Below are 19,808 nucleotides of genomic sequence, written 5' to 3' on the forward strand. Positions count from 1 at the left end.
AGAAAAAATTTAGAACTAAATGAAATAAATAAATATATATATATATATATATATTAAATTAAAATTAATATAATGATATTTCACACTCACACGTGACATTACTCTGTCACGTGAATGTCACATGTCATACATAAACCTAACTGTAAATAAAAAAAATTAAGTTAAAAAAAATCACATATATGTGACATGCCATTTACTATGTTATGTTAGTAATTTTTTTTTAAACAACCTCGGGATACTCTTTCAAAATTTGAGACGATTAAACAAAAAAAGTTTAGTTAAAAACAAACTTGAAACTTAAAAAAAAATAGGACACAAATAATTAATTAACCCTAAAAAATATTAACTTTTAATAAATATTTTCGTATTTTAACTATATATAATATATAAATTATACTAATTATTTACTAAATTGTGTAAGATTATATATTGATTAAGATTACAAGAATATATAATTTATAATAAAATTAAAAGTTTTATGTTTTATTTATTACATTTTATTTTAAAAAATATTATTCAATTTTGTTGTGTAAATTTTGTCTATATCATGCAGTTTGCATTTATTATGATTTCCTCAGTTGTTTAACCAAGTTGTGAATCTTCTTATATTCACTAGTACAAAATAGACTTTTTATAGCGTGTGTTTATACCTGTTCAATTTCATCAGGTGTAGAAAATGATGCAGTGGCAAAATGGTAAATAAAAAGAACTTTTTTACACCAATTACTCTAAAAATAGGTATAAAAAATAACATAGTGGCAATATTGTAATAAATAATAAATAATTCTACACCGGTTACCTTTAGAACCAGTGTAGAAAACAATTTTTATACCTATTTTACTTAAAACCGGTGTGAAATATTAAATGTTCTAGCCATTCCTGTTCCCATTCCCGCGCGCATCTTCTTTTCTTCTCTTAGTTCTCTACATTTCTTCTGCTTCACATCTTCTCCTAGTTCTCTCTGGCACGCGCGCGATTCTCCTCCACAAGCTCCTTTGCATTGAGGGCAAAGTTCAAAACCGCCAATGCCGCGACTCTTCCCGATCGACTGCTCGTTAAAACTCTCGTGTTCTTGGACCGCGACTCCTCTATAAGGTTAGATCCTCTATGCTTGGGCGATTAGGGTTCCGCGCAACACAGGAATGAAATTTAATGTATACATATGCTCTGTTTTGTTATATCTAGCAATATACCTACTCCAAAGTACCTTAGTTTATTTGCTTTAGGAGCTCGGAGCATTATCAGTTTATGTATTTTGTTTCCTTATCGTCAATCTTGCTTCTGACTAAGATCTGAGCACTGTAGGAAGCTTTCCTTATGTTTTGAACTTGAAGAATATGAAAATATGACCTGCATTTTCACTTCTTAAGATCTTTTCAGATTGTGTAAAATGGAATTGTATACACAATTTCACTTAAAGGTCAGAAGACAGGATTTTATGCATACCAGCGTGAGAATCGGAAGTTTATATCAACAATTTCAGATGGTCTAAAGGTTCTTGATCTTTGCTGCTATAGTGGTGGTTTTGCTCTAAATGCCGGGGGTGGAGGTGCTTTAAATGTCACAGGTGATTATATATTTTTAGTTCTCATTTTTTTTCTAACAATTATCACTACTTACAATTGACATTATAATGTTGTTGATACTTTGCCGTTTTACTGTCTCATGATTGAAATTTGGAAAGGAAGGATGCATACACCTTACCATCCTTGAGCTAGTGATGTTAAGTATTCCTGACTCGAATCCAAACTTGAAACGAAACTTATAACATTTATTGCTAAATTTTAATAGTTAAACCTATTAATAGTTAATCATTAATCAAGCCAGAGTCTTCCTCTATTGTGGACCATTGATCTGAACGGCTTTGAGTCATCCAATTGCCTGCATATCATATGTATATTGGCTGTGACTCATCCTGTTTGTTAGAGAAGAAGATTAAGAATAGGATGAAAACTTAAGAGTATGAATGACCGACTCTGTATAGTTTGTCTCCATACCAGATATATAGGCCCACCCGAGTGGGTTATAATAACCTAAGAACTATTCTGTATCACTGCTGATAGTTTTTTATTTTTAATGTTTTAAAGTAGGTGAATTTCTTTTCCCTGGCTTGAAATACTATAAGTCTTCAGAAGTAGATTTGTCATTCATCAGTAACAATTGAGAATTTTCTTTTTATATTATAGTAATCTTTTAAAAAGTTTTTTTTTCAATCTTTTTAAAGAGCTTTTATTTACTTTTCTCTTCCAAATGTGTAACTTTTGCTATTGCTGCTTCATCCTTTATAATTAATGTGATATGTTGGAGCAAGTGAAGATTTGCTCAAGAACAGGACTTATGGTGCCTACTGAAAATGATGCAGAAAAGTTAGAGTCGAAACATAATTCTGTCAAGCAATATCTTGTTAAGTGGAAGGGACTCTCATATTTACACTGCACATGGTAAATTCAATGATTATTTTGTTATTTCATAACTTTATATTCCTTTCTTTGAATCTTGCAGTCTTGTTCTCTATTATTGTATCAGTGCAATTATTATTTTGAATACATGTTCATTAATTTTTCTTTCAAAACTGCATGTTGATTTTTTATTTGATCTTAATTTATTTACTTGTGCAGCCTTTTTATTTGATCTTAATTTATTTTATCGAAAGGTATAAGCAGCGTTCTCTGCCCATTATTTTTAAGGTTTTACTTTAATCTTATTATAGATGATACTACTTTCAACCTGACGCTTCAAATGTGTAACTTTTGAAACATGTTTCAGTTTTATAAATTTAAGAGTCAAAATTTAAAATAATTTAAATATTTTTTCTTTTTTTCATTTTTTAAAATATTTTTTAAGAACAAAACTATGATTAAAAACATATTTCTATACATACTTATGTGGAACTAAGCCTTCTACACAACATAATATTATTTGAAATATTTTATATATCATTTGTGCATTATTTTCTAATTGACGTAAAAGTATTCTTCTCGAGTACCAAAAGAAAAAATAGTTTTAATTGTGTACCATAATGACGGTTGGATATCTAATCTTGAATATTTGAATAACATGAAAACATTATATTTTAGAACTTTGGTTAGTTTCTGTCAATTGTTGTCGCAAAACCCTTCTCTGAATATAGGTCTTTTCTTTCCATCTATTGTGTTTCTAACTTTTCTGGCAAAATTAAAAGATGAAAACAAATTTGTCTGATGTATCTGAGCCAGGGGATGTTACTGAAGATTTCCAGTCTGATTTCTTTCCAATGCTTCGTTATGTGACAGTTGTGTAGTGGAGTTGATGAAAAGGCAAATGAAGCGTGCTCCACAGTTGCTTTCTAGGCATTGCTTTGTCATTTGGTGGAATGATCTTTGTCCTGTCTACTGCACTGCTGGTATGTCAGGTTAGAAATGCAAGCAAATTCAATACTTAATACTATATTATATTAGTATATGAGCTTGATAATTTCAGGAAAAGAAAATTGTTGCCTGGTTTCCTTTTGATATTGTCTATGTTTTTTTTCTTTTTCAGGCTCTTCTATCTGGATGTTCTGTAGGAGGTTTAGCTACCATTATACATTGTGATGAATTTCGGGAATTGTTTCCTAGAACCACAAGAGTAAAATGCCTGAGTATAGGTAATATTCATGTTTGCAAATACAATAGCAAGTAATTACTTTCTTGAGTCAGTAACATCAATTTTTCAATTTGGTGTTAGAGCCACCTACAACAAAACAAGATTCAAATGATCAAATCTCAAACAGTTTTTTCAATGAAAGCTCAAATTCTAGTGTCCAAGTGTTGTTGTGTCTTTTTCCTTTGTTTTTTTTTCCTTTTCTCTTTCTTGGGTGATATTTTTGTATGGCAATTATTAGTTAACTTGATGCGTATTCTGATGCATTGATATCTCTTCCAAAGCAGCTTAGTTCATAGTGCATGTTTCTGGAAGTAGTATTCTTTTAGAGCCTAATGTGCCTTTGACAAGTGATTTCTATTATATGATACTTAAACATTGATACGACCTCTGTTACTATTGTATTGTTCTCAAAAGAATGTTATAAAAGATGTTGAAAAGGTCCATAGAGAAAGCTAGTAAGAGAGAAAGCTAGTAAACATCAAAGTTAAATTCTTGATTGATTTTGATTCACCTTATGAATGAGTAGGTTTATCAGTGTGTTATTGGGGCTGAAGGGGTTCTTTTTATAGGATTTCACTTGGACTCCCAGTGAAATTCAATCTCAGTGTGGAAGTTAATAACCTCAGTTTATATACACGTCTTAAGTTTTGAGCCAATTCTCTCCCACAAATAATGATTCTCCGCTTCTTTTTTTTCTTTTTTAAATTTAGTTGCAATGAGGTTTACTGTTTTAATTATTTTATTTTTCCCTTGCAGTGACATTGTGTCTAATAATCCTAAAAACGTCTTCTACTTAGCTTTCCTTATATGGAAGAACTTAAAAGATGAAATTATATTTAATTTATAAGCTTTGTTATGCCTAGTGTCAAGAGTTTTGTTCTTTGTTATGAAATTATATGAATTTATATTTGCGAGTCATAAGCCAAAGAAAACATTTCATTGGCAAAGAAAATATTTAATGTTTTACTTGACTCAAACTATTCAATGTGTAGATATTTGATGACACATCTCTAATGGAGCAACATGTCATAAACGATGTTCGGAGGCAGTGGGCTGTATTTTTTAACCATTTGTAAATGATTAAGTGTTTCGATATTACATTTTGAGTTTACAAACTATTTTATATGTAACGATGTTAAGTAACTATGTTATGTAAATATATATTTAGAAATTTTGTTAGGTAAGTATTATATTTTGATGTGTTAATAGAAATGATATTGATTATTTTGTTTAATATTGATTATTTAGACTGTATTATGTAATTGAATTTTATGCATGTCTAGATATGGATAATAGCACAAACAAATCAAACATTTTAAAAAAAAAAGTCATTTTTTACACCGGTTAAAAACAAAACAAGTATAAAAAGCCTTGCATTTTTTACACCGGTTATAACATCATGAGGTATAAAAGTAAGATTCTTTTATACCTATTCTATGAATAGTAGGTGTAAAAGTGATATCATTTTATACTTGTTTCCAGAATGTTAGGTATAAATAGCATACTTTTATACCTGACGTGTAACAGGTGTAAAAAAGTGAAAACATTTTATACCCTCCACTTCTATACCAACAAAAAAATAGGTATAAAAAGTCTATTTTAATAGGTATAAAAAGTGTATTTTACACTAGTGATTATTACTAGTGTAAAAATATCGTATAACGTCACACATTTAATCTTCTTATATTTTCGTGTTTTTGTCTTTTATAGGCGTATTCTACTTTTTCTCTTACTGGTGGCAATACTTTATTTCGACGAATTCACCTTTTGAAGATTAGTTTTGTTTTAGTTTTGGAGAATTTATTTGTTGAACTTGTTTGTTGTTTTTTTGTTGGACTTGTTTGTTGTTGTTGTTTGGTTGAACATGTTTGTTGTTGTTGTTTGATTGAACTTGTTTGTTGTTTGTTGTTGATACTACACTACACGTCCATAGTTCATGCTTTATAAAATACCAAAAGCTAAAATTTGTTGTTTTTCTGTTTTGGTAGAAAATGATCACAATTAATTAAAAAATTTGATTAACGTCGAATATTGACAAAATTCAACGTTAATTTACTCTACTGTGAACGTCGAATTGGCCGAGAAACACCAACGTTATACGATGTTTTTTGTACTAATATATGTTCATTCGTTACTCACTACTCGTATTGAGATATTCAATTGATATGCTTTAATAGATATTATCTTGAACTACGTATCTCAGAATAAATAATTAATGAATATATTTTGAAAATAATAACTCTTTTATCTTGATTTTAGAAAAATAAAAAAGACATCTAATATTTGCTTCATTAACTTTAAAAATTTCTACACTAGTTTGATTTTTTTCTTTTTTAAATTTATGATATATAAGCCTCAAAATTCAGGTACATTATGGTGGAAGATTTTATGTTTAGTAGATATAAGAATTATATTTATAATATAAGTAGAGAGATTTATGATATATAAACCTCAAAATTCACTTGGATTTGAATGGTGGGTGAATAAGAGGACTTTAGAATGAGTTAATATATTATTGTAAGCACAAATTCAACATGTGAAATGATTTTGTAACCTTTAAAAAATCATTATATACTTTTTCCCTTTTTTTTTTAATAAAGTTTGTCACAATTTTTTGGTAACTCCTTTCTTCCTGACTTTCCGCCCTGGTGGCTTTACAGTGTGGTTAGTTCACACTCAAGAATTGAGCCTCTCAAAGTTTTACATATACGGGTTTATATAAAAAAAATAAAACCGTGAATATAAATATTTACTTTTTATCCATCTAAAGCAAATATAGATAAATAGATAGAAAGAACAATATTAACTTTAGTTTTTATTTATTTATGTTTATGTCCAAAAACATATATTACATTTTTATTTTAAAGATCTCACGTCTAATAATCTTACATTATATATATATATATATATATATATATATATATATATATATATATATATATATATATATATATATCACACTCATATTTTTTATTTATTTTATAAATATTTTCACACTCAATTATTTTATTGGATTATTTTTTTAGTTATATTTATCTTTTTTATCCACGCATTTATTATTTTTTACATTTTGTTCTTCAGATTTTTTATCTAAATTATTTTTCTCATCTCTTTTATTTACACTAATTTTCTTAATTCATTGTGATTTTTCTAATGTCTTATATATATATATATATATATATATATATATATATATATATATATATATATATATATATATATATATATATATATATATATTTAAATACAAAGAGGCTATACAATTTTTTTTTTGAAGTTAATACTATGAGCGTTAGCCAAATTAAACTAATATTAAAAGTAGATTTTATGTAATTAATGTTAAATTAAATAAATTTTCTAAAATAAAAATACATTAGCAATTGCTAAAATTATGCTAAACTATTTTAATTTAAAAATTAATGATGAATTAGCATGCGGTTAAGCGGACTATTAATTTATGATTTTAGAATTGTATACGAGTATGATCAAAATTTGACATTAAATATTAGTGTCAACTTTTATTTGTTAGTGTAAACTTTTAGTTGATGTTAGATATATGTTTTCTCCTAATTTATGCCATAAAAAAATTATTTGATAATGTTTTTAAAGTAACTTTAAGAGTTATCTTTTATTTTAATTTATTACTTTAATCTAATAGTAAAAGTTAATGAAATATTCGTTAGATTGAAACGTATGAAAGGTAAAATGTGAAATAAGAGTTATTTTAAAATTTTATTCATCTTCGTTTATATATACCATAATAAAACATAATAATATTATATCATAATCTGAAAAATTTAATGATGCTGTTTTTTGAATGCAGATTATAAAATCAACAAAGACTGGGAGACGTAAATAACTTGTATTTTTTTTTATGTTTATTGTTAAATAATAGATATAAAAAAGTCCATTTTGTATGTTGATTTTATTTATAGCATCCTTATAAAATGTTGTAAAACTACTATAATTAATGTTATGAAACCATCATTTTTGAAAACTTGTGTCGTTTCATGGAGTTCTGTTTTTTCTTTTAAGTTTTTGCTATTGTGTCTCTTAAATTTTTAAAATACATCAATATTTGCTAATTTTTTATGTTTTAAAATGTATTAAAAAGTTTTTAAATACACTTGCATTAATAGGCTCAAATATATATTTTCAAGGTTCAGAAGATAATAATACTAAAATCTAATAAAGAATTTCAAATTCCCTTAAATAATTTATATATTTGAATACATTTACTTTTCAACTTCAACTATAATATAATTGACCTGTTGAAAAGTATTTATCATGGATTATAATTTTATGAAAAGAAACATTCTTATATGATATATATGTTATTCACAAGTTAACATAAAAAAAATATTAACATTCTTATATGAGTAATTATATATATATATATATATATATATATATATATATATATATATATATATATATATATATATATATATATATATATATATACTTATATATTGTATGCAATATGAAGTTAAAATTAAATACGTACTAACGCACACGTTATAGTGCGAATTCCTTTTTGTTCGGTTTGCTCACAATTATCACGTATTATAGAATAAATTTATTCCATTCATACTCTATTTCATAAAAGTCACCTCATATACTTCGGGTATTTCATGCAACAATGAATAACTTGTATAAATTAGAATGTGAATGATGCATTCCAACCTTTCGGTGAAAATATATATATGCTTTTGAAAAATAAAATATTTATCTAAAATCATAATATTATACATATATTTAAATAAATTATAGTCAATATTTGGATTAGTAATTGTCACGTTAAGAATAAAATTCATAACCTTAACTTTAATATTGGATCCAACGTATATTATTTGAATAAAAATTAAACTTGAAGTAAAAACTAGCAGTTCAAATACAATTTGAATGTTACTTGACCCAGTTCTGTCATTATTAAAAAATTAATGTCCCATAAAATTGATGGTTTAGATTAACAAAATGTAAATTAAAATAAAATCAAACTAGTGTATATCATTTTATGTGCCAACACTTTTTTTTTTATACTATCTTGAATTCTTTCATATCATTAATTAATATTTATCCTCTTTAATAAAATTTTAAGCATAATTTATTTTAAAGATTAAGAAGTTATTTTTCAAAACTATTCACCTCTTCTTGATTGGTGTTTTAGCTATTCATTATTTTACATACTTGTGATTCAAATATTGTTTTTTGAACAATATCCATATTTGTTTGTGAGGTTGGCTTTTGATTAACTTTTTGCTATATGGATATGTATACGTAATTTACTTTTATAATAAAATATTATTAAGGTTAGCCATGTCTCTTAACTTTACAATAGAAATAAAAATACTTTTTATTTTTTTAATTCAAAACAAATGATAAAAAAATAGGTCAAGTTTCACGTACATTACGATAAGGAACACTTTGAGAAATTGGAATCCATTAAATACCTATGTCGCAATAATAATTCATATTTTCTTACATCATCGATGATCATAAATTAAAGTTAAACATGATCTTGTCTTCCACTTTTTTTCGGTTCTTTTAGCTATTGCTTTGATAATTTTGTAATAAAAATGTGTCCTACATCATACAAGATTATATTCAATTAATTCTAGTGTAGGAACCACCCAACACTGTTTTTTCACATGGTTCATATCACTTTGCAATGGCGATACACATAAATGAAAAAAAAAATTATTTTTTTTTCATTAAAATATTTTGCAGCCATGCACTCGTAGATAATATCAGATCCCTTCTTCATTATTGGTTGAATTAAAAACGTAGCTGACGTCATGAAAATTATTTCTGAAAATGAAAACCCTTATACACAGAGAAAAAAAAAATCATCGTTATCCTTTCCTTTTGGGGTGGAGGGTCTAACCCTACGTCACTTCCCTTCATCCATCACAATTGTTTTATTCACACTTCCATTTCCATCTAGGAATAGAATCTAACACTAACTTAAATAAAGTATCTTATTTATTCTATTTTTTTCACCTATTTTATTTTATTTTATTTTTATTTTACGCTATGTGCCTGTATTTATCTTATATATTGGTATAATAACCGTACGTTTAATTACACAACACGACTAATTGATAAATCCCAAATACTTGTACTTTTATTTTGCATTAATTAGTATATCTCTACACGTTTTTTCTTTATATGGTCACGAGTTAATTAATCTATCTACTTAACTTTGTTCGTATTCCAACCTTTTTGCGAAGGTGGAGAATATATAAAATGGGTGTATGGATAAGAGAGTGGAGCTTTTGCAAACAATATAATATCATTTTTTTTATCTATTATGCAAATACCGAAAAATATAATAAAATTCATGTAATTGTGTGTTATCTATTTTTTTAATAACAATGTTGTAACTATAATGTAAAATATGTGAATAGATGGATTCTGAAAAATTCAGTATAATATAGTCAAAGAAGGGAATCATTTCAAACAATTTAGTAGTTTAGAGTTAGTATATAATGTAATATCATTTGGAGATGCACGTGCATAGTAATCATTTGAGTATTTGTAATATTAAAATAAAATTATCTTTAAAAAGGACGGTGCGAATACAAAAGTATTATGATTGGTGCAAATTAAAACTTTGGTTTGGTCATAAATTCAACAAGAGCACATTTTTCATGAATGAAATCTTTGTCTCCATAAATGAAGATAAGAGTGTACGAATACACTTTCGGGAAAATAAAGGCAGTAGTGTCAAAGAAGTATGAAATTAAAATATTGGAAATATGAAAAAAAAATCCTTTTTCTACCTGACCTAATATATATATATATATATATATATATATATATATATATATATATATTAAACAGCATAATCCAATAAGTTTATTATAGAACAATTCAAATTTAGATCTATTTAAACAATATTAATATATTCTCAACAGTTTGATATTATAGTTATTGTTATGTTATTATAAATATAAATTTATGATCCATGTCTATTTATAAATATAACTAATATTTTTTAGAAAATACTTACTTCATCATTATATTTATAAAGATCTTAAATTTTTTTATTGACTTTCAAAACTACAATTAAAATATTGTTACTTGTCTATTAATTCAAACTCAAAATCTAAGTAAAATCAACATAAATTAGATGATGATAAATAAAGTTGTAAAAAGTATCCTAATTAGAGATGGGTTGACAATGTAGTGTAGTATATTTAGAGGTTTATCCAATTGGGTTGCAACTCTAATGGGTTAAGAGATTCCAAGTGTCCTATTTTATTTAATGTGTATAAAAAAAATAGAGAAAATGAGAAGTAGTAGTGAGCATTGGTGGTGATACCTATGTGAAGAATGAAAGAGATTTCTTGTTTAAGTAAGACAGCATATTCTCCATAAGGAAGGTGAGATTATTTATGGACCGTTGAAGTCTCTTCTTTATGCGAAAGGAGTGAAGATCTGAAGTCCCAAGTGTGATTACACATCAAAAAGAAGATGCCCTATGGCTAGTTAGCTAGTGCGCGCGATTCAAGATATTATGCCAATGTCAAGAGTATCTCTCAAACTTCACCACAATCCTTCAAAAACAAGGGGACATGCAAGTGGCTTCACTCTACATATAGTGCACACTTTCTTAGAGTGCATTACAGTGCACCATCACCATGCAAGAGAAATTCTTCTACTTATCTAAATAAGCAAGAGAAGGAAAAAATGAGTTATATGTTAGAATTACAAAGAAATTCATTGAGAAATTATGTTGGAAAGTGCGAAGGAATTTCATTTTCAAATTGACGTCTCAATATTTAGTAATAGTGGCTTGGTGAGGTCATTGATCCTTAATAGTCAAATCATTAAGGTAGAAAGCTATGCAATGGTGATCGATTAGGTTCATATAATGAATTCAATATATAAGAAAAGAATAAAGAAAAACTTAAACCTCGTTTGTAAAAATAAAATATCCATTAAAAACATAAAATGGCTATGTTGAATTCTTTAGATAAGTTTACTATCCAAACATGTTAACCACAACAAATATAAACCAACGTAAGAAAGGAGAAGAGAAGAAGCTATTTATACTTTAGATCACCAAAGGGTCTAATAAACTTCTAAAGATATACCGGAGATCTCGCATTAAATATAAATTAAATTAAATTATCGTATATAATAAAAATTTTAACACAACTTCTCGTATCTAAAATTGAACATTTCGAATATAGGATTAGGAATAACATGTGAGTGATATGAGATTTAATGTCTTATTAAAACATGTTTTAAATAATTTTGATACTATATTAAGAAAGTAAAATATAAGTTTAACCTAACCTTATAAAATCATATGTAATTTCAGCATATTTGTAGTCAATGTTTTAATAATAGATAAAATATAGGAAGAACTTAAGATGCTCATATTTTTAATTCAAGTGATTTTTTTAAAATACGTTATAATATATAAGTAAGAGTAATTTTTTTTTACTTTACTAAATAAAGTTTATAAAATGAAGTTAAAGTTAAATTTGATTAGATTAATAAGATAAAAAGTAGAAAGAAAGATTAAAATTTGATTGGCATGCATGCCACACCTGTGGGGTCAAATACCATACTCTTTGGTGTTTCCAAGCAATTTCTCTTCACTAGTGTGCACCACACTTGGTGGTGTAGCGTTCCAGTTTGTATTTTTCTTTATTTTCCAGTTTTGCCAATTGTGACGCTTCCCACACCTTGGGTCTGAACTTTATCTCTTATCCCAATCTCCTTTTCTCTTTGTCTACCCTCTCTCCATTTCTTCATCATTCAATTTCCAAAGCAAAACCACTCCCACAAATTTACTTTCCTCAAACTATAAATACACAACAAGTATAAAAAATCCTAAAACAGAAAAAAAATATAAAATTATAATAACAAAATTATTCATGTAGTTGATGTATAAGATTCTTCCATTAATTACTTTCACTCTTATTAGTATAAAAGTAAAGTTTTAGTATTTTTTTTAAAATATCACATCAACTAGAAATAAAATCAATCTAAATTATATAAGTGGGTGTAAATTTCATCTTACAAGATGATTTTGTGAAGTTGAATTAAGTTTAAAATTTACTTCTTATAGAGTCTACCTTAAAGATTTGTTGTTTGTTAAAGATATTTTTTCATCTATTATCAAATCATTATTGAATGCAAACCTTATTTTATAAGTCATTTTTATAAAATTGAGTTAAAGTTTAAAATTCACTTCTTAACCTAACTAAAAGTAGTTATAATTTGATGATAGGAAATACTAATTTTTTTAATAATAAAATATATTCCGACTGGATATACTCAACTACTGAGGAAGGAAAATTTTAATAATAAAAATATATAATTAAGGATTTTCAATGTAGAAAAAAACTACAACAGCCATTTTCCTTTCAATTAAAAAGTTATTAATCTAAAGTGATTTTACATATAACAATATCTTTAGTCATACTCTCAATTGTTTAATAATTTATTCACAACACTTTTCACGTAATCATTAGCACCAAATTGTTGTTTTACGAATAAAAAGTATTATTTTTTCGAAAAAGGTCCTCAAAAGAAAGAAAATTATAAGGAAGGTGGCGTGGAGGACCAGAAGCAGGCCAATTGTGGGATAGTGCTAAGAATTCCAAACTTTTTAAATCAAAGGTAATTAACGAAAATAAATACTAATAATTGGGTATCCTATATTCGTGATTTCCCATTTACTTCTCCCAAAATTTTCGTTTTGGTTACAACTTTAAATACATATTACATCAACCAACAAAGTACTAATGAGCAGAATAATTAATATTGATTAATTAATTAATCCAGCATTTAAGATAGCTAACATGGTCATAGAGTATATGAAAGAAAATTAAGTGGAGGAAACAAACATAGCATGATAATAATAATTATTGGTATTAGTTATTGCATCATGCTCGAACCTTTTCAGTGGCTGGCTACCCAATAATTGAAAAGAAAAAATAAAAAGAGAGAAGCACGTTTATTATTATTATTATTATTATTAATATCCGCATAAAAGAGTAGTGCAACTTCAATTGCCTGTCGCTATAACTATAGTTCACAAGATGGACCCGGCATCATGATGCAAATACTGCCAAAGACGGTGAAATTCACCGTAACATTTTTATGGTAAATTGTATCTGATTCTTAGAGATAAACCCTGCCCTAGGAAGAACAAGAAGAAGAAGGAGGAGGAATTGTAATAAAAATTACGTATATATGAACCAAGATTCCAAAGTATGAATGAGTTGTAAGGCTTTAAGCCATTTGGTGGGTGACACATCAGAAAGAGCCATGGTGGGCCATGGGAATTTCGTGTATGTACCAGTAATAGTACTATGTTACATGATTTACCTCGTCTGAGGGTTCATGTGTGGGAGGTTTTTAAACAAAAGAGGTTAGAGAGTGCAATAAGGTAAAAAAGTATTTGGATAGTGCTAAAGCAAATACGGTGTTTGGGAGGAGCAACTGGAAAGTAGGTTAAAGCTAAATTCATGTTTTGCATCCCTCTCTGCAAGTTGACCAGCTCCTCTTGCTTTTGCTTTTCCTATAAATACCAAACCATGATGTGCATACAGACTCGTCCAGTTTAGAGAGAAATAGAGAGAGAACCAAAAACTTTGAAGGCTACACAAATCTAGAGATATCACTATTCCAAAAAACTTCTGTTAGATTCAATTCTAGAGACATGGCCATGCATCGCGAGTCTTGGGCTTTTGTATTCGGTCTTTTGGGTATACACTACATGCATATATGCTCTTTTACTTTACATTCTTTTCTCTTTCTCTTCCATTCCAAACGTTAATTAGCCACTTCCCTCTCTATATCACGCCACATTATTCACCATCATCATCATCAACTTGTTTACAGTGACCATCTGTTCGTAATATTACTATTGTTGTCTATTATCCAACATTAACTGAGATCTTATATATGCAACGTGCATATTGCATGCATATTTAGTGCAACACCAACAACTGTCAAATGTATTTGTAGGATGAGCTGAACAAAAGTTGTTGTTTGATATATTTCATCAGTACTGATGGGTGTTTCTTTTTCGATTTGCTTTTACAGGCAACATCATCTCCTTTGGAGTGTTTCTGGCTCCATTGTAAGTGGATCCTATTTTATTTTTCTCCTTTAGCATGTGTAATCTTTGTGATTAATCTTGAGTCATGCTGTGAAGTAATTTCATCAACCCTATAAATATCTGTTTGCAGGCCAACTTTTTACCAAATCTTCAAGAAGAAATCCACTGAAGGATATCAGTCACTTCCTTACGTTGTTGCACTTTTCAGTGCAATGCTTTGGATTTACTATGCATTCGTGAAAAGAGAAGCTGCTCTTCTTCTCATTACCATTAACACGTTTGGAATTGTTGTGGAATCAATTTACCTTACAATCTTCCTAGTTTACGCTCCAAGGAAGCCTAGGGTATTTATCTTATATAACCTTTTTTTTTATATATAGTTTTCTGAATTTATTTTCTTTATATATAAACTTTGAACTTAATTAAATGTTCTGATCTATTTTTCTTGGGGATCACAGCTTACTACCATCAAGCTTCTTCTCTTGCTGAATGTGTTTGGCTTCGGAGCCATGCTTCTGTCAACTCTCTACCTGTCTAAGGGAGCAAAGCGTCTTGCCATCATAGGATGGATTTGCCTTGTTTTCAACATCAGTGTCTTTGCTGCACCTCTCTTCATTATTGTAAGCCTTTAATGAAACCTAAAGAATGTTTTGTTTACAAAATTTCGATCTTTTCAAAATTAATACACATGAGCAAATAGTTAATTCAATTGCTATGATCAATCATGCAGAGGCGAGTGATTAAGACAAGGAGCGTGGAATATATGCCATTTACCTTGTCCATGTTTTTGACCATCAATGCTGTTATGTGGTTCTTCTACGGCCTTCTTCTCAGGGACTATTATGTTGCTGTAAGTTCAATGTTGTAATTAATTAATACTCCTACGTAAAACTACGAGGATATTCATGTTCTTTTACCTTTGAACTATTGTTGCATTATTATTCATACAAAGGTGACAAAGGTGCCTACGTGTCTTGCTAACTTTGTCCATTAATTCCCTTTTTGGATAAGCCCCTTTTGTTTTTCGTTTTACTTTAAAGGTGATAATGTCGAATCGATAATAGTACAAAATTAAATGTTTGCGTGCTCCATTAACTTGGAGTTCCATGAATAAATCCAAGTGAAACATGGACACCCCACATTCCAAAGTGCATCATTGTTTAATCAGATAAACTTTTATGTGTAGGACAATGTAATTTTATTTGATTCTTCTCTTCTTTTTGGATAAAGAGATGGAAAATTTGAATTAACGTTTTGCATTTTCGTGATGATGCAGCTCCCAAACACACTTGGGTTTCTGTTCGGCATAATTCAGATGGTGATGTATTTGATGTACAGAAACGCCACCCCAGTTGCACTAGATGAGCCGGTGAAGGCTCAAGAAGCGAATGGCCACATAGTTGGAGCTGTGAAGATGGGAACAATAGAGCCAAACCATGCAGGTGGTGGTCTTGGTGGTGTTGGCAAAGTCTGATTTATGATCAATGACCAAAAAAGAAATGTTTAAAAGAGAAAATAACCCAAACTTTCAATTACTTTACCGAGTGAGGTCACATCTAAGATCACTCATATCTACAATGCAAGAATAGTACGTAGCCTTTGGTATAAGTGTTTGGTTTGATTTATGTAAAGGTGTGGTTTAAATTTGCCAGTTCTGGTAGCTGTAACTGTTGGGCACTCATGTAAGAAAAAGAAAAAAAAAAAGCTTAACTAGCTCTTTAGCCACCCTTATATATATTGTACCACTACGTGTAACGTAGTGTATCAGTCAAACTCATTTCAATTCTCTTTTCCCTTGTATACGTAATTAATGTTTAAAGTTCCAGTAATGAAAATTAATCATTTTAGTAGCTCTTCGTCTCTATGTGATTTTGCAATTTAATTTATATCTTCATCAATCATTATCCAAAGTGTGTGAAATTGCTTATCGCGTTTAATTAAATGTTTATCATAAGTTATTAAAGCGATGGAGAAGTGGATTCTCTTTTCTTTTCATGTGTCATGGTAGGGGGCAGATAAGTCTCCTAAAAGTTTATTAAAAAAAACATTGTATATCTTCATGACAGTATTGTTCCCAGTTAAGGACAAAAATGCCAGACATTATGCATGATTATAGGATACTAATCTAATCAGGCTCGGTCGATTCCATCTTAAAAGGTAAGTGTTGAAATAAAGCAATTCCAATATTTGGGAAATCGCAAAAGCTCGGATTAGAACGCCGATGCTCTATTGACTCTTAATTAATTAAAATTTACTTAGGAGCGTTCTCGAAGTATTAACCTACCATACATAGGACAAAGTCAAACACAAAGAAAAGTGCTCATGATGAATCGTAAAAGTTAACAAGGGCATGGAAACCCACCCGTATCTATTTATCTTAATTTTATTAGTCTAGAATATCCATCAATTCTGTAGGCAATAACTTTTTTATTGAAAATTTAATTAGTTTTATTTTTAATTCATTTTCATTTAAAAATGTTAACAAATTACTTTTAATAAAACAAAATTCTCCTTTTAACATTTTTTCATTTCTAATGGCTAATTTTTTTTACTCCATTGAAAATACATTCTTGATATATTAAAAAAATTAAAATGTATTAAGAAAGCACAATAGAGAAACAATATAAAAAAACTCGAACAGAAAATTCAACTTCGAATAATTGTCTCACTTAAAATCAAATTCATGATCTTTAATCTAATATCAATTGGATCAAACATTTACAATTCTTCATAAGTGCAGGAACCCAAATATTATAATTGTAACTAGTTAAAACGTGATCATAAAATAGTTGATGTTATCTCTAACAAATTAAAACATTATATTGGATTGTAATCTTCATGGTTATAATTTATGTTTTTCTTTTTTTTCTGTCACAATATGTTTTATTAATTTATTAGAACAAGAATGTCTCACGCACTATATTTTATAATTTTACATTCCATTTATTTCATAAACCTTATAAATACACTGAACATTTTTACATCATCTCTCTCTGGTTACAAGCCTGGAAAAACCGAAGAATCTTACTATGTGTATGCAGAAAATCTATCTAAGTAAAACAACCTTATTTCAAAATAAAACAAAGCTGTTTATGGTATTTTTTGTTTACATTAACAGTCCATCTTCTTCAATTTTTGCTGAAACAGTTTTGCACATGGAAGCAAACGTAGCCTTAAAGAGATAAAACATTTTGCCTTTATTTTTTCACTGGTGTTACCGGTTAACTAACTACTTGTTCTCACCGAAATAGTAACTAGTCGGGATAGTGACTTGAGTTGAGTTGAAGGTTTGAACAATTGTACGGATCTCAGGTTAACCAAGTGCATGTGCATGGCATGAGAAATATCATTGTTTGCACTTTTTTTTAACAAAAAAACAAAAAATTGTTGAATTTTCTAGGGAATCTGATATTTTGAATGAAATGATAGAAAACTAGCTGATTTATAATGCCCCACCACCCCATGTTTGGTGGTAACCTCTCTTACAAGGTAGACACTGGCCGTCTCACAATTAAAGACCATACCTTTTTCTTCATAGGCAAAGCAAATCATATTATAGTGACAAGGACAACCTTCTACCATAAGGTATTCCATCTCAAAATTATAAAGTACTAAAATTCTATTCAATTTTTAAATAATATCCAAGTTTCAAAATATAAGATAACTAATAATATTTAATTACGTATCATGGATTAATTAAATTTATAAATAAGTGATATTGTAGAATCACATGATCTTTTTTTTTCTGATAAAACAGGAAAATTTCTCCATGCACCAAACCTTATCAGAAACTATATTCATCGACACAAACACATGCCAAGAAACACTATAATCAAAATAAATAATAATGCTTTCACACACAAATATTTTATATTTATTTGATATTATATTTTCTTTTCTTTTCACAAACACAAACATTCATTTTTATAATTATTTTACTCCTATCATATGTATTAAAATAAATGTCAATATATATCACCGACCATTACTTAATCAAAATATATAATTAAGATAGCTAACACGTTACTTATATATTATTTTATCATATTTGACAAGCAAAAATGTATATTGAGAAACCAAATAACACTAGCACCCACCCAAAAAAAATGAATGTCCAAGGTATACTAAAGCTTTGAGAAGCCTGAGACCAAATCTTAGGTACACAATACTAAAAAACGGCATAATTATTTGTGTAGTGACAAGTCAAAACAAAATCACCAAATGCATCTACCCCTCCAATCAATGACCATGTGGAAGGCCAAATTTCCGTCCTGCAAAATAACCCTTTTTTACCACCTTTGTTTACTGTTCAACATTTGCTTTATTCTACAGATGGTAGCAAAGTTGTGATTTGTATTTTCTTTTTTTCAACTTTGTGTCAGTTTCTCCATAGGAAAAGCTTAAACCTTTTAGAGTATGTGTCGCTAATTGGTGTATGCTTTTAATCAAGTGTCGCGTTCTGATCTGGGGAAGAAAACTACGAAGGATTTGTTTCAAATGATTAATTGAACTTTGGCAATTTGGAGAGTGGGGGATAAACACAACGCAATTAAAGGGAAACGGTACGTAGGAAGAGAAAAATGCACTAACTAAACGTGAAACGAAAAGAATGGGCCAAAGACTGAGAGAGAGATAACGCACGAAAGGATGTTGATGAGTATGCGTCTGAAGATAAGCATTTGATGGCTTTACGCAAATAAGTGAGGGAAGATGTTGCACTAAAAGTCGCCCATGATTGTGTTGAAAGATATAATTGCCATGTACAATACTTGGTTGCCCTGTTCCCGAATGCATAGATCGATAAGGCTGTGATGCAATACACCACTTGTTGGGTATCTTTAAAGACCTTCGTCAACCATACCTTCTACTCTTTCTTTCTCTTCTTTTTATTCCTCTTAACCCAATCAAATCATCTCCACCGCTTTCACTGCAACTCAAATTTTCTTAAACCAGTCTCAGTCACACCGAGGTATAAACGTATACTATGTTAAGAAGTAGATTTTAAGTCAAATTAAATCTCACATCGACTTGTAAAATAAGGTTTACACTTATATAAACTAACCTTAGTTTTAGTTGACTTCAACGTAAAACTTAC

The 19,808-nt window shown here is 28.6% G+C and overlaps 1 protein-coding gene across 1 annotated transcript; it reads left to right on the plus strand.

Moving 5' to 3' along the window:
• Positions 1 to 14,192: 14,192 nt before the first annotated feature.
• LOC128194942 (bidirectional sugar transporter SWEET14-like) lies at positions 14,193 to 16,563 on the plus strand. The gene is made up of 6 exons (XM_052871532.1): positions 14,193 to 14,357; positions 14,698 to 14,734; positions 14,844 to 15,057; positions 15,172 to 15,333; positions 15,444 to 15,563; positions 15,990 to 16,563. Exons 1-6 carry the CDS (start codon positions 14,312 to 14,314, stop codon positions 16,185 to 16,187), a joined length of 777 nt encoding a protein of 258 aa, XP_052727492.1. The 5' UTR covers positions 14,193 to 14,311; the 3' UTR covers positions 16,188 to 16,563.
• Positions 16,564 to 19,808: the final 3,245 nt, after the last annotated feature.

Source organism: Vigna angularis, chromosome 1, assembly GCF_016808095.1.
Source record: "Vigna angularis cultivar LongXiaoDou No.4 chromosome 1, ASM1680809v1, whole genome shotgun sequence".
NCBI lineage: Eukaryota > Viridiplantae > Streptophyta > Magnoliopsida > Fabales > Fabaceae > Vigna > Vigna angularis.